This window comes from Mirounga leonina, unplaced genomic scaffold (assembly GCF_011800145.1).
Source record: "Mirounga leonina isolate KUSES-001 unplaced genomic scaffold, KU_Mleo_1.0 Mir_128, whole genome shotgun sequence".
NCBI lineage: Eukaryota > Metazoa > Chordata > Mammalia > Carnivora > Phocidae > Mirounga > Mirounga leonina.
The window spans coordinates 27,541,970-27,557,297 of NW_023270320.1; the positions used below are offsets into that span (position 1 = coordinate 27,541,970).

Below are 15,328 nucleotides of genomic sequence, written 5' to 3' on the forward strand. Positions count from 1 at the left end.
TTATTTATTTATTTATTTATTTATTTATTTATTTATTTATTTATTTAATTTTATTTTTTAAAGATTTTATTTATTCATTTGAGACACACACAGAGAGAGAGAGCATGAGCAGTGGGAGAGGCAGAAGCAGGCTTCCCACTGAGCCAGGAGCCCGATGTGGGGCTCGATCCCAGGACCCTGGGATCATGACCTGAGCCGAAGGCAGATGCTTAACCATCTGAGCCACCCGGGCACCCCGAGGACTAGGTTTTAATTCACTTCAATAACCACTGTGGTGGCAAGAGTACTCGACAAAAGCTATAACTAAAAATAAAAACTTGCAAAATGGGATCTCAAAACTGAAAAGGCTTGCGTCAAGTATTGACATAAAGGGAAACAGTTAAGAAATAATAAAATTTACCTAGACTGAGCCTGAATAATAGACTGAACTTCAATATTTTTTCTTTTTGCTTTTGATAATTTAATCTCTGATAATTTTGAAACAGGGTGAATCCAAGCATAGGTGTATGTGTGCGTGTGTGTATGTGTGTGTAAATTTACTAAGAACCGGCCAGGGCTGGTTCGAAATGGATTAATTATTTTGCCTCTAATACGAAGTTACTATTACTATAAACTTAAATTGAAAATGTTTTATAGTAAGTAATATACTATGCATCCCTGAATTGTAAAAAGAAAATGTTTTTTAAAGTCCTACTAATTAAAATGCTTCTTCTTCTATTACCTCTAAATTAATTATGGTATGCATTTTAAAGAAAAATATTTTAAATAAGAAAATTAAACACCCCCAAGTGAGTAATCAATATTAGAATATAAATTATATATTTTGATGTGAAAACAAAAGAACAAATATGTAATGATTCTAGCTGTGACACAGTGAGTTAGTGAGACTGATAAACTACTTCTTCATGCTGAGAGCATGTTGTGGTCTCCAATCTATTACACTTTTGAATTGATGTGCTATTATCTTTGGACAACTTTCACACCAGGAGGTGATCCCAGCAAGAAAAATGTCTTAAATGAAAAGCTTATAAACAATATACATTTCACTGCTGTTACCTGAATTAGCATGAGCTATTAGTGGTTGTACAAAAAAGTGCTTCGAGACAAAACCTGTTTTTAATATTTTACCAAAAAATTCTGCAATATGAATGTATGAATAACTATATATTTTACCAATTGTCACTGTATCAACTTGTAATTATATTGAATACACAAACATGTTCGTGGTAAGTACAGCATTGATCTCTGAAAACTGGGAAGACAAATTCTAGAGTATTAACGTGATTTGTGGGAAATGCATTTTAGTGAATTCATATTTATTTTTCAGTATTAAGTGAGAAACCTGTATGAAACTTAAGTATAACCACAGCTGTATAAAAATATACAGGGTTATAACAGGAAGCAAAATATTTTTATTATGACTATTTAAACACAGACACATCTCTAATCAAGCACAAAATCATGTTACAGAGTTTGGGAGGATTAGGAACTGAACAACAGGTTAAATATGCAGACTTTTTCTTTTTTTTTCCCTTTTACCATTACCAAGAAGGCTAAAATAGCTTAATAGTCTTTGTTTCAAATTTTGGTTATTATAATGGGGTGGCCATCGCATCAAATGCACAAATCTATATTAGGTATTTTCCTGCATGTTTTAAGATTATCAATTACACCTACCATTGGCAATTACATACTAAATATATTAAAATTAAAATAGGAACAAAAAAGAACGTCTTAAAATTCCTATGTGCTATTTGAACAAGATTTTAATTATTAATTCATTCAATTATTGATGGCCATCTATGCTTAAAACTGTTCAGAGTTTCTAGATAAGTTTGAGAAGGAAGTATGATCTAGATAAAAAGAAGAATTTCAAGTGTAGATATAAGTTCATAAAGAATAAAAGAATTTCAGGGTTGTAAGAGATGCTGAAGGTGTGTATCTTAGTCAGTCACATATGTGCTAGTGAACCATAAGTATTTAACAAAACAAAACACAAAACAACCAGTCCAAAGAGAGGAAGGTGTTTTAAATAAACCTTAGTGAGCACCTATTTACTATGTGCAAGGAAACTATTATCTAATCTTAACTTCACAAAATCCCCACTATGTGTGTGTGCGTGTATGTAATAAAATTTACTTTTTTAAGATGACGAAATGGAGCCTTAATTTCTCAAAGTTTATACAGAGGCAAAGCCAGGTCTCTTTGGCCCTAAAATTACTGTTCTTAACCAGTTACATAATACAGTAGTAGTTTCTATATGAGATACGTATCTTAACTCGTGTATAAAACACACTTCAGTTTGTGCTTATCTCCTGTCTATAGAGAATAAGCAAGATAGTCAGCTTTAATAATATGTCATACAGGGACGATAGTAGAGGCTGTTTTTGGTCCTTTTGTGGGAAAGGCGCTGATGTCTATGAGCTCCCTGAAAGAAGGAAAACTCAGCAAGTTGAGGAGTCAACAGCTCTCACCTTTTAACTTCCGCGGCTTGGATGTGATTAATTAAATACAAGACTCCTCCCAATACTTTTGGATGAGCTGTGTGGTGATTCTGAAAATCTTTTTTAACCACATCAAGGTGAGCCAGCTAGCTCATGGCAAAGTACCCAAAAGAGTTATAAACCTTACAAGCGAGTTACATATATAAAAAAGGAGAAGGGTCCAAATTTGATGACCTTTGCTGGGATTACAAGTGGCTGTCAGGAGCATGCTGCCAAGAATCTGTTTTTGAGGAAATTATTAATCTGCCCCCTCAAGGTAAAATAGTATTCAAGAACAAGGAAGGAAGTACTGCTTCTTTAAAGAAACTCTTAGTTCAGACAGGATTTTTTAAAACTTACATTTGGAAATATTCCCATCAATATATTATTTTGTTGCCAAGAACAATGATTGCCATCTATAACAATTTTTAATTTTCTAAACTGCTTAAAAGTCTGCAAAACACGATATGTTAGTGAGTTTGGTCCTTGTTTATTTAAAGATGTGCAAATATAACAACTTCTAATTAGTTGGCTAGAACATCAGAGGCATTAATCAAATTTCAACAGATACTGTATGATCCCACTTGCGTGGAATCTAAAAAAGTCCCCACTCTTAGAACCAGAGAGCAGAATGGTGGTTGCAGGGGGCTGGGAAGGTGGGGGAATTGGGGCGATGTCTGTCAAAGGGTACAAACTTTTAGTTATAAGGTGAGTAAGCGCTGGTGATCTAATGTACAGCCAGGTGATTATAGTTAGTAACATTGTATTGGATACTTGAAATTTGCTGAGAGTAGACCCTGAGTGCTCTCACTACACACACATACAAAAGGCTAACCAGGTGAGGGGATGGATATATTAATCATTTTACAATGTGTGTGTGCATATATATAATATATATATTATATATATACTTTTATTATTTTTTTAAAGATTTTATTTATTTATTTTGAGAGCGAGAGAAAGAGAGAGAGAGAGAGATCATGAGCAGAGGGGAAGGGCAGAGGGAGAAGCAGGCTCCCCACTGAGCAGGGAGCCTGATGCGGGACTCGATTCCAGGACCCTGAGATCACGACCTGAGCCGAAGGCAGATACTTAATAGACTGAGCCACCCAGGCTCCCTATATATATATTTTTAATGATCAGGTTGCACACCTTAAAAAATCAAACTGTGCAATCTAAATGTATATAATTTTTATTTGTCAAAAGGAGGTTCATATAGTTGTTGGGGTCAAAAAACATTTACGTATGATTAATATTTGATATGTAATTATCTTATAAATGTATATTTAATAAATAATTTATTAAACAAACAAAATTAAGTGACAGATTGAAAGAAAATAAAATTATTTAGAAATGCTATTTATTTCATTTCATCCTTTCAAATTTTAGTTTTATATACATATGATAACGTGCATAAGATTAGTACATTGCTACATCTGTACAATCAATAATTGAATAAATCCATGTATTTTGGGGCTGAGTGCTTTCATTTTCTTTCATATGTAATTAACAAAATTGGAGTCACTACAAGAAGAAAAGGAATAAATTTAGAATCTGGGATCTAGCTGAGAGCTGACACTGACCAGTCATGTGACCTCGAGCAGATTGCTAGATCTCAATGGGCTCTAAAAGAAGGTAAGATCAGGTAATCTCCAAAATTTACTCCAACTGCGAATTTGTTCTGGAATGTAGTCCATATATTTCTCAAAAGCAGTCACAACTTCTCCAGGTCCTCTACAACAACCTTGAGTGTTTCATACTGGTACATTGTAAGATGTTCATAAATACCCACTGAATGAGCGAATGCATTCAGGATTCATTTTATGAAATATCACTACCCCACCATGATCTCAGATAATTCCCATCCCTTAGGATCACTGTTATTTTTTTCTTTTTTTTCTTTTTTTAAAGATTTTATTTATTTGACAGAGAGAGATACAGCGAGAGAGGGAACACAAGCAGTGGGAGTGGGAGAGGGAGAAGCAGGCTTCCAGCTGAGCAGGGAGCCCGATGCGGGGCTCGATCCCAGGACCCCGGGACCATGACCTGAGCGAAGGCAGACGCTTAACGACTGAGCCACCCAGGCGCCCCTCTTTTTTTTTTTTTTTTAAGATTTTATTTATTTATTTGCCAGAGAGGGACACAGCAAGAGAGGGAACACAAGCGGGGCAGGGGGAAGTGGGAGAGGGAGAAGCAGGCTACCCACTGAGCAGGGAGCCCCATGTGGGGCTGGATCATGACCTGAGCTGAAGGCAGACGCTTAACGACTGAGCCACCCAGGCGACCCCTGTTATTTTTTTCTAAAGCAAACCTATCTTTGAAAATTTACTTCATAGTTGATCTCCTGTAGGAAGTCACCCCAATTAAACAGGAAAAATACTGGTTATTCTCAATAAAAAAATACCTATCTCCAAAGTTGAAAAGGCTATCTAATTGTTCACAAAAATTAATCAACATGCCAATTCTTGTTAGTTGTCATTGCCTTTCCTTTGCTAAGCCTTTACTGCTTTCCAAGTTATTATTCATCTTTCTAAATACGGAATTATTTTTCTCTTAAATATATAGCAGAGGAAAAGAATAAAGAAAAGCAAAGAAACTAAAGTGCCAGATACTTTGCAATGACATTTCAACAAATCCTTATAAAATCTTTGAGAAATACTACCAACACATTTTGTGAAAAAAAAAAAAAAAAAAGAGATAAAAATACATGAGTAATCTGCCTAAGGTTACATAGTTAGTAGAATGTTAAGATTTTAACCCAGATTTGTCTGTCCCCAAACCAATGCTTTTTTCCACCCCTGCCATGAGCAGAAAGAAGCCCTATCATAGGTTATCTTATCCTATGCAACGGTTGCTATTATTATTTGGTCATACCTATCATTTGCTAGGCACTTTACTTACATTATTTCATTTAAGTCAAAACACTCTTTTTAGTAAGTGCAGGGTGTGATTGGAACAAGATGACTTCTGGTGGTAATATTTCAAGTGGTTCACAATATGAGGTGAGATGCTGAGAAATCATAAAGAGGGTCACAGTAGAATCAGAGGGGTTATCAAATAGAATTTATTAAGCTTAGCTGGTTAATTGCATGTCCAAGAATGTGATCTTGCAGGCTAAGGAGAAAGTATTCTGAGAAAATAATAGAAAACAGACTTCACCTCAGGTTTGAAGAAAGAAATACAAAAGGCAAAAGTATGTCAAGGGAAAAATGAAGAAACAGAGGAAGCGAGAGGCAATTGTCTTTGACAGGGTGTTCGTTAATTGGTGATGTAACCAGAGGATGAAATTTTAGAGCAAAACACAGTTTTAGAACTGGACAGAAATTAATTCTGGAAAAAGATAAAAATCACCCTGTAGTAGTGATGTTAGGAAGAGGTGACACACACACACAGAGACGCATGTGCACGCACAAAAGAGGATTGAAACATTTTCAAACAATATTAGGGAAGGGTAAAAGGATTTAAAAAAAAAACCTCACAAAACGGTTGCTGAGGAAGAGGAAGAGAGGTGCCTCAAAATGAATAGGTCATACTCAGAAAAAGATAAGGATTGAATCACAGTCATTAGCTGTGACCGGAGTAATGGCATGGATGACCTTATACTTTGATCGTGTTCAGAGAAGTAACTAGAAATGTGTTAGAAGTAATAAAGAATTCATTTTCCTAGGTACTAGGGAAATTAAGTTATCATGTATGAATATTTTTTTTTTTAAAGATTTTTTTTTATTTGACAGAGAGCACAAGCAGGGGCAGCAGTAGAGGGAGAGGGAGAAGCAGGCTCCCCGCTGAGCGAGGAGCCCGATGCGGGACTCGATCCCAGGACTCTGGGATCATGACCTGAGCCGAAGGCAGCTGCTTAACCAGCTGGGCCACCCAGGCGCCCCATATCATGTATGAATATTTTATACAGATTGCTGGTTATCCAAAACCAAACATTATCAGAGTATACAGTAACTGCAATTTGTTGGAATTATGCTTTTAAAAATCACTTAAGGCCCACAGTGAATAATTAATGCATGCTTTCTTGGTGTTTTAATTGCTATTATAAAGAAACCTCAATTAAACAAAATAACACGCCTACTCTATTGCACAGTATCTTCATCATGCTCAAAAGACACCTAAAGCTTTAAATACCTTAAGTAAAACTGAGGTCTAACTTCTGACTGATGTGGAGACAATGCATCTTTCAAGGCTTGGACTGATTCATTCCAAACATTTACTACTTTAGTTAATTAAATGTTTCAAGAATATGAATAGTTGCCTTTCATTATAATTTAAAGATTTTTTTTCTCGTTCTCAGAAATGAAATGAGCAGACTTGGGGTTCCTACCTGCAAAAATTCACCTTACTTTTTGTTGAATGATAGAAATAGTGAAAGAAGCAAGAGATTTTATTCTGATAAATTTGTGGCTGCAGGCTTGACCTACCTACCCCATGAAGATAAATTAGACTGTAACTATTCCAGATGAGACAAATACTTTCCTTGTCCGTTGGAGAGAAGAGAGCTACTTGATGATAAATGATATTTATATTTGTTCAACTGTTAACTAATTAGGTTATCTTATCCTATGCAATGGTTGCTATTATTATTTGGTCGTATTTTAAAAACATTAATGGAACACCTATCATTTGCCAGGTACTTTACTTACATTATTTCATTTAAGTCAAAACACTCTTCTTAGTAAGTAGTATTATGGCATTGGAAATTGACCTAAGATTGAAATAATTTGTAGACGATTATATAGATCATTCAAATGATGGATCTAGTTGGGCTCTGTGCTCAGCTCAGTCGGCTTGAGTTTCTCTCTCCCTCGCCCTCTGCCCCTCCCGCTTGTGTGCACGCTCTCTCTCCCAAATAAATAAATACATCTTAAAAAAAAAAAAGAAAAAGAAAATGTTTGTGCAAAGTGATGTCCTGAAGTGTGACTCCCCTGTCCCAGCACTCCCATCCTCCTGGGGGAGCTAAATCCTATCTTAGGGAGGATAGAAGACAGGACGGAGAAACCGAAGGAGAAGCAGCTGACCCCCATCGCCCACCCACAGGGTTTAGATCAGACTGTGAAATACCCGGAGTTCTTGGCTCTTACACAGCGAGGCTTCAGGATGGAGTTTGAGGAAACTGTTCCAGCGGTTTTCTGCTCACCTCTCAAGAAGATGAAGAGAAAATGCCTGTTGTTGTAAATGCCTGGGTCCCCCTCCTACCCTGTCCCCGAGGAACCTCTGTATGCTCCGCTCAAAACTGGCGGAGCCTTCCCACTCAATGCCAAGTTTTTGTGACAGATTAGTTTTTCCATAAAACCATTCTGAGAAAAAAAAAGGTATTTAAAAGTAAAACTACTAGGTTTTATTCAGGAATATATATCAATATTGACTCCTGGGAATGACCTTCATTTTAGAACTACTATCAATCCACAGCCTACTTTTCTATTTTAATTTTTGGCATGATACCTCCTAAACAAGCAACCTGAGGCAGGAGCATTACAATTAGTTAATAATAATCTCATTTTAAAAATCATGCTTTTTGGATGCCTGGGTGGTTCAGTTGGTTAAGCGTCTGCCTTCAGCTCATGTCACGATCTCAGGGTCCTGGGATCGAGGCCCGCATCAGGCTCCCTGCTCGGCGGGGAGTCTGCTTCTCCCTCCCCCTCTGCCCCTCCCCCTGCTTGTGCTCGCTCTCTCTCAAATAAATAAATAAAATCTTTAAAAATATATGAATAAAAATCATGCTTTTGCTTTCCCTTACCTTAGTAATCACCTTTAATCTCATACTTTATTTTAGAATGAGGTCTCTATTTCCGTATAGCTGCAGAGTTTTGGAAACAAAAATTATAACACTGCTAGAGACCTAGAGACACACAGTTGTTCCTTCTTTGAGTAAATTCAGGACCAAATTTTACCTTTGTTTTACATTTTTGGTGAATACATGATTTACCTGTAAATCTAACATTTTACATTTAAAATTCTAAATTTGAACTTCTTGAACAAAATTTCATTCAATATGTTGGCTTCAATATATGCTCTCTCTTGTCTTCTTGGTATTGTGAGAAGAAAATAAAAACAAATATTTTATGTATTATTTTAAGAACTACATATTTAGAGAAAAACAGAAGCTTTTTCTGTGAAGAAGCTTTTCCCTGACAAAGGGTTAAATATTTGCTAAAAGTTGGCATAGAAAGTAGGAAAGTTCAAGTTGAGAGTCAACCAATGGCTATATTCCGACCAATGGCTGCTTTTCTACTTCCTCTCTCATTTGGTTTCTTTTTCTTATTTATCTTAGGCATAAGATAATATGGGCTTAATATGCAACTTTATTTGTGGGACTAAAACTTAGTTGGGTAACAATATGTCCCTCCAGGGTCCAGGATAGTCTCAGTTTACACCTATAAGAGTTCTAGTCCAATTGTTCTTATAACCCTTTCTTTTTATTTTTTATTTATTTTTATTATTTTAACCTTTTTTAAGGATTTTATTTATTTGTCAGAAAGAGAGAGAGCACAAGCAGGGGGAGTGGCATGCAGAGGGAGAAGTGGGCTCCTCGCTGACCAAGCTGCTCAATGCAGGACTTGATCCCTGGACCCTGGGATCATGACCTGAGCCAAAGGCAGACACTTAACCAACTGAGCCACCCAGGTGGCCCTTCTTCCTATTAGTCTTACAAATGCACACATGTCCTTTTACAGGCCTTTTAAGAAATACTGTAAGTTATTGAAGGTGAAATATTTCAAGAGATCTCGAATCCAATTGATTTTTACTATTTATTGGCATATAATTTTAGATAGGTTTACAGGGTTTGTTGTTGTTTGTTTGTTTGTTTTTAACAAACAGAGATGGTGAGACTCTCAAAGATTACTTAAGAATTTCTTAGCCTAGGCCCAGATCCAATTTTGAGGTTGGTGTTCAGTAACCTTTGCTTCATTTTTGCATCTCTTTTTCATATTCTGTGATATTCTCCTTCCCCCGCAAACTATCTTTAACAAAAGGATATGACATCAGTCCGTAAACTTAAGTCAGTGGATTACCTTCCCAGGGATATTTTACTTAGAGCTATATCTGCAATTATGGAGCATCTAACTACTTAGTATCTTGCTAAAGGTAGTTGGTTACCAGCATGCAGGTGATGGTACCATTTTTCACCTGGGAAAGCTTTCCCTGGTACGATAAGGCCATAACGTGTAGGTTGCTGTCTGGGTTTTTAATAGGAAAGGATGACTGATATCCAAAGCTTGTACAGGAGTCTTGCCTTTCCCTAGAACCATTTAGAGTGAAGATTAAAAGAGGGGGAAAAAAAGGAGAATATCTTAATTTAGTAAGTAATACTTCTGCTTAGGTATTTTTTTTTTAAGACACAGCAATTGATCTCACATTAAAGCAGCCCAGGACATTTCAATATTTAAATAAAAAGTGCAATAATAAAGAGGTAATTTAATATGCAATTTCATACATTAATAATTAGCAAAGCATTACTGAACTGCAAGGTAAAGAGCTAGGGGAACATAACTAATGAACTATCGATGCCAAAGCAGACTTCATAATAAAACAAGACTTTAATAAATCTTTTATTAAATGGCTACAAATGAACCATTTTGTTAACATCTAATAGGTAACTACTAAGCTACTCAATTCACATCTATAAATGAAGAACCTGCAGGCAATTAACTTCACAATTGCTGAAGGTCAGGGCTCCCAATGAGAGTTGCTCGACTCCCACCTTTCAGGGCTGCCACTGTACTGGGTCGAGTCCCAGCTTTTCCTCAGCCTCCGGTAGTGGCTATTACCTTGCACTGAAGCAGCTACCGTATAAAATAAACAGAGGATGAGCTCCAGGCTAGCAAATGCCCTAAAACTAAATCATACAAAGTATAAGAAATATTGAGTGCCAAGAAAAGAAATCGGGAAGGAAAAATTCTAAGCAAGGATTGGTAGTATATGTGGGTGCTGACTATTATTTATTGGAGATGATAAGATAATAAGGAAATGCCTGTAAACTGCAAATGCTTATCCGGGTCTGGATGTGACTCTAGGAGATCTGAAACTCACCAGAGATTACAGACCAGAACGGCTCTAATTTACCAAGTAGAAATGTACGGTACACAATAATACCGATTGTCTCCAGCAGCAACAAATGTTAAATTCATTAGGGAAAGGAAATAAACATTGGTATGGAAGCAAGAAACTGCTGGTGAAAAAATAAATGCTTTTAATAAATCAGACTAGAAACTGCACTGAAACAGGGCAAGGTGGAAAGTCTTTGATGCTTTCTCCACCAATTCGCATAGACGAAGTCCACGATTTACCAAGAGTTTTGTGGATGATTACGTGCCAGTCTGCTAGCAGCCGTGATCAATAACATATGGTGGGAGGAGAAAAGGGCTGGGGACAAAGAAAGCCTGCAGAATCTTACACACACAGAACGGAAGGCCATGCTTCATAACTTATACCCTTTAAACGACAGTTTCAGAAAAGTGAGAATCCGTAAAATGAGTATACATGCAAATAGAAATAATTGCCAAAGACGAAACTGTGCCCTGGATTAAAAGACTAGTCAAGGGCAGACACATGTCTGGATGAAGTTGTTAATATAGCTGAAACGGAGCCTGAGAATCATACTCAATAGGGAACCTTAACTAAAAAAGGAAAAATCAATGATAAATAAGACTGGTTCTTCACCTCAAGAGTTCCAACCAAGTGAGACTATTAAAGAAACCACAGTAGCACTCTGTTAGGACAGTGTGAGATTTTCACATCGCTGCTGAGGTTGATACACTGAGTATGTGGTAAGCTGAAATACCATTTTCTTTTGACTGGCAATATTCTAAGAGGTGGACACCTGAAAACGAGAAGACAACACAACTAGACGATGGCAAGTTTCTACATTTTTTGGATTCATTATTCTTCACCTACACGTTCGTGAGATAACAGCAACTGGTAGATTTTCCTTTCCATGTCAGTTCATAAAACTATACAATGTAATTCCATGGATGGTTCACTAATAGCATCACTTTGAAATGGAATTTCAAATGGTATTGCTTTCAGATCACCCAGAGAGCGATTTCTTACACGGTCTGAACACAGAGAAATCAGCTACAAGTACACAAATGGGTAGAATGGGTTGTCCTCTAAACCACTACTCTCTCTCCTAATGTCCCACCAACCAAGATTCATTAGCACAATATGAGGAATAACAAGAACACACCTTATCTTCCCTCCAAATGATTCCAAATATCTCCACCAGAAGACATGGATTCAAGGAATATCAACCCTTCTACTGACCCAGTTTTTGAGGCTTCTGAACGATACAACATCCCTAAAATGAAACACGTTTCTGCTGACTGAACTCGACATATTTCACACATATTTGTCAAAACCATTATCCATATTCAATTTGATGACTACAATGCAATTATCCATATTCAATTTGATGACTCAACTGGAAAATTACTTTTTTCCTAATAAAATTCTTCCAAATGACAATAGTGAATTGGTGTTGATGAGTTGTTCAGTGCGTGCTAATTAATTACACTGGGTAAATTTAGTTCTGTGCTAATAACCTCAGGAAAAAAAAAGATCTGTAGACATGACTTTTTGTCTTAAGTGAAGAAATCTCCTGTTTGCCTACTTCTTCTGTATTTTCTCTTTCTAACCTCTCCCAGACGAGTGTTCAATAATACAAAATAAACAATAAAGGCCAACTAGTCTTGGCTGACACTACAGATAAAAAGACAAGAGTTCCTTGGAACCATGTTCTTAGGTCAAGAGTAAAAGAAAAGAAAAAGATTTTTATTGTTGATAACTAACTGTGAGGACCTCCCGCTAGCTCATCCTCAGGGCAGAATTGGTTTAGATCATGCATTTAATGGCAAAAAAAAAATTACAATTTATTCGTTGTGAAACCTGTTTCTTCATCCAGAAACTCATTTAATGCTGACATTAGCCAGGGGCTCTATGGGACAGGGCATTCTGTAAAATTTTTTGTGCCTGGAGATATTTACAAATGCAATGGATTAACTCGAAACAGCTCTTCCTGATCTCCACTTTCTTGTCTGAGCAGTTTGCTCCCTGTGGGCCAACCCGTGTTAGAAGTCTTAAATTAAGAACCTCACTGAAACATACCTGGGAGAAAGGACACTAAGCTGGGGAAGCCTCTGGAACACAAGACTGAGAGAAGCCCATGGGTCATCATACAGAAATGGGGCAAAATGACTTTGTATCGTGACAGATTATGTGTCGCATGGTTTACGACAGAGGATGGGATTTCAGGAGTTAGAGATCTCAGTTCATCATAAGGAAGAATATTACCGTCTAATATTACTGTCTAAGAACGAGTGGGATGTCTTAGGAAATAATGCTGGAACTTTAGAGGGTAGGTCCCATCTCCTTTCTATGGCAAGAAACTAAAACATCCTTCACAAATGGTCATCTGACTTGTGCTTCACTATCCTACTTAGGAATCTACTATGATTTTATGATGTAATGAACACAACGTATCCTGGGAAAGGAGGGATGTCTAGAACCAAGTCTCTGCTAAACGTGTTCATTGAATCAAGCTACACAGGCGACGCAGAATCACATCCTACGTCTCCATCTTTTTCTCGACATGCCTGATAATTTGTAAATGAGGAACAGAAAGACAGTAGTAAGGAAGAGTTTCACTGAAGGCATTTATTCTCATCTCTTGTAGCCTACACAATGTGTAAAACGGACGAGAACGTTCACGGGCCCAGCAACTAAAAAATTACCTGTAACCTGGAGCTGTTCTCAGAGAAGACCAAACACAGAGTATGTAAGTACACTAAATTTTTTTTTTAAAGATTTTATTTATTTATTTATTTGAGAGAGAGAGAATGAGAGAGAGCAAGCACATGAGGGGGGGAGGGTCAGAGGGAGAAGCAGACTCCCTGCTGAGCAGGGAGCCCGATGCGGGACTCGATCCTGGGACTCCAGGATCATGACCTGAGCCGAAGGCAGTCGCTTAACCAACTGAGCCACCCAGGCACCCTACACTAAATTTCTTAGCAAGAAAAGGGCGAGATAGTGTATCTTTAAATGTTCAACGCTGAAACAACATGGTTTGTTGACTATGCTAGGATACCCATTCTCCAAGCAGATCCATCGTGCAGCCCTAGCAAGCAGATGATCTGAGAGTCTCCCACAGAGGAGTTACCTGCTTTCCAGTGGTACATTACTGCCAAGGACCCAGCTGTCCTGCAGCTGGACGGACTCGGGTGTGGTTTGCAGCTCGGCGGGCAAAGCAGCCGGCGGGGCCGGACTCTGGTTCCTCCTATTGGTCAGGGAGTTTCTGTTGAGAGAAGTGATGGACGGATGGTGTTGTGCGGGGTGCTGTTTATGGGGTGGTGGCAAAGGCTGCAGAGTGGGCTGGCCTTGGTTGTTTGCAGGTTGCTCTGAAAAAAGAAAAGGAAACTCATTACGTACACTGATATATGTATATGTACATACGTAGCTACATACACCACCAATTTCTTGGGGGATCCACTGCAGGTGAATTAGAATTAAAACCTGCATTTAAATCCATAACCTAATAAATCTGCATATTATTCTATTAAGCGGGTGTTCAGTGACATTCTCTAAGAGCAAGTTTACCCTTGATACACAAAGTACTAATTAATATACAACAGATGGTAAAATTGGTTTTGGTTTTAATTTGTTTCAGATTTTTTTTCAACTGGTTTTATTAACACCTACAGAAAACAGTATCTGACAGCTTCCCTCATGTGCCTTTAGACTTCAGCTTTTTTTTAACAAACCAACCCTGAAATTAAATGGGTAATTTCGGTTGAACACAAAGGTTTTCGAAATGCATACAATCCCTATAATTATTTAATGGAGTTTTCTTAAGCTTTATTTAACTGCAATAAATTATTACAAGCTAGTTGCTAAACAGCAGTAGACTACTCTAGTTTAGTGCATTTCAAATAAGGCAGATCTGCATTATGATCCACTAATAGACACTAAGTATTCTTTAGCAGAAGGTCACTCTGTGAAGCAGATGTTGTTTCATGGATATTTAACAGACTGAATCACATCTGATTACGACGTCAGAAGACTCATATACTTAATGACCGTTACATCCATTAGAACACACACAGAACAGATTTTCCAATTTCACAGTATGCAGTATAACTACATTTTGGAGTAAGTCATAGGTGACCAGAGTGACTCATGCCATTGTGTCAGTGGTACAAATATTTTGTTCTAAACAACAATCGCAAGGGATCCAGCAACTTCAAAATAGAAACACGATGCTAGGTTATAACTATGGAAAAGTTCCCTAAAACTTAATAAGTTGTAAGTTAAAATGTACAAATCAGTGTAATATGAGACTGACTTTTCAATCTCATTACCTGCCTTTGGACATGCCAGAATTCACAAATACCACATTTTAACAAACAGATGATTCCCTAGTTTAATGCTAAACTTATTATGGTTCCACACATAGAAAATGTCCATTTTTGACTAAACGCAGTTCAAAGTGCAATATAATTTTAAAGTGATGTATTAAATCATGCTATTAATATAAATGCATGTATTGAAAGAGAATAGGAAACACAGGGACTATCTTTCATCTGCAGTGTGAACTCCAGCAGTAATTGTTATACCAAATAGAGTCTAACACTGTAATTCTGATTGCATGAAATGAATACTTGATATGTAATAGCTTGAACATATATTATCTGTAAAGAGGTTTCTTTACAGGGTGCAATAATTAAAATAACCCCTCCCATAGTACATAATACCAGTAATTACTGCATATTTCTAATGGTCTCTAACAATCCATATAATATCACTTAACTAATAATTTCTTACTCTTGAAATGAGGGACAGAGACA

At 37.1% G+C, this 15,328-nt stretch overlaps 1 protein-coding gene across 1 annotated transcript in view; it reads right to left on the reverse strand.

Moving 5' to 3' along the window:
- TENM3 (teneurin transmembrane protein 3) overlaps positions 1-15,328 on the reverse strand; it is a 492,684-nt gene that overhangs the window by 175,790 nt on the left and 301,566 nt on the right. Inside the window, exon 4 of the mRNA XM_035004286.1 lies at positions 13,645-13,882. Within this exon, the coding sequence (XP_034860177.1) occupies positions 13,645-13,882 (238 nt within the window). The remainder of the gene's footprint in view (positions 1-13,644; positions 13,883-15,328) is intronic.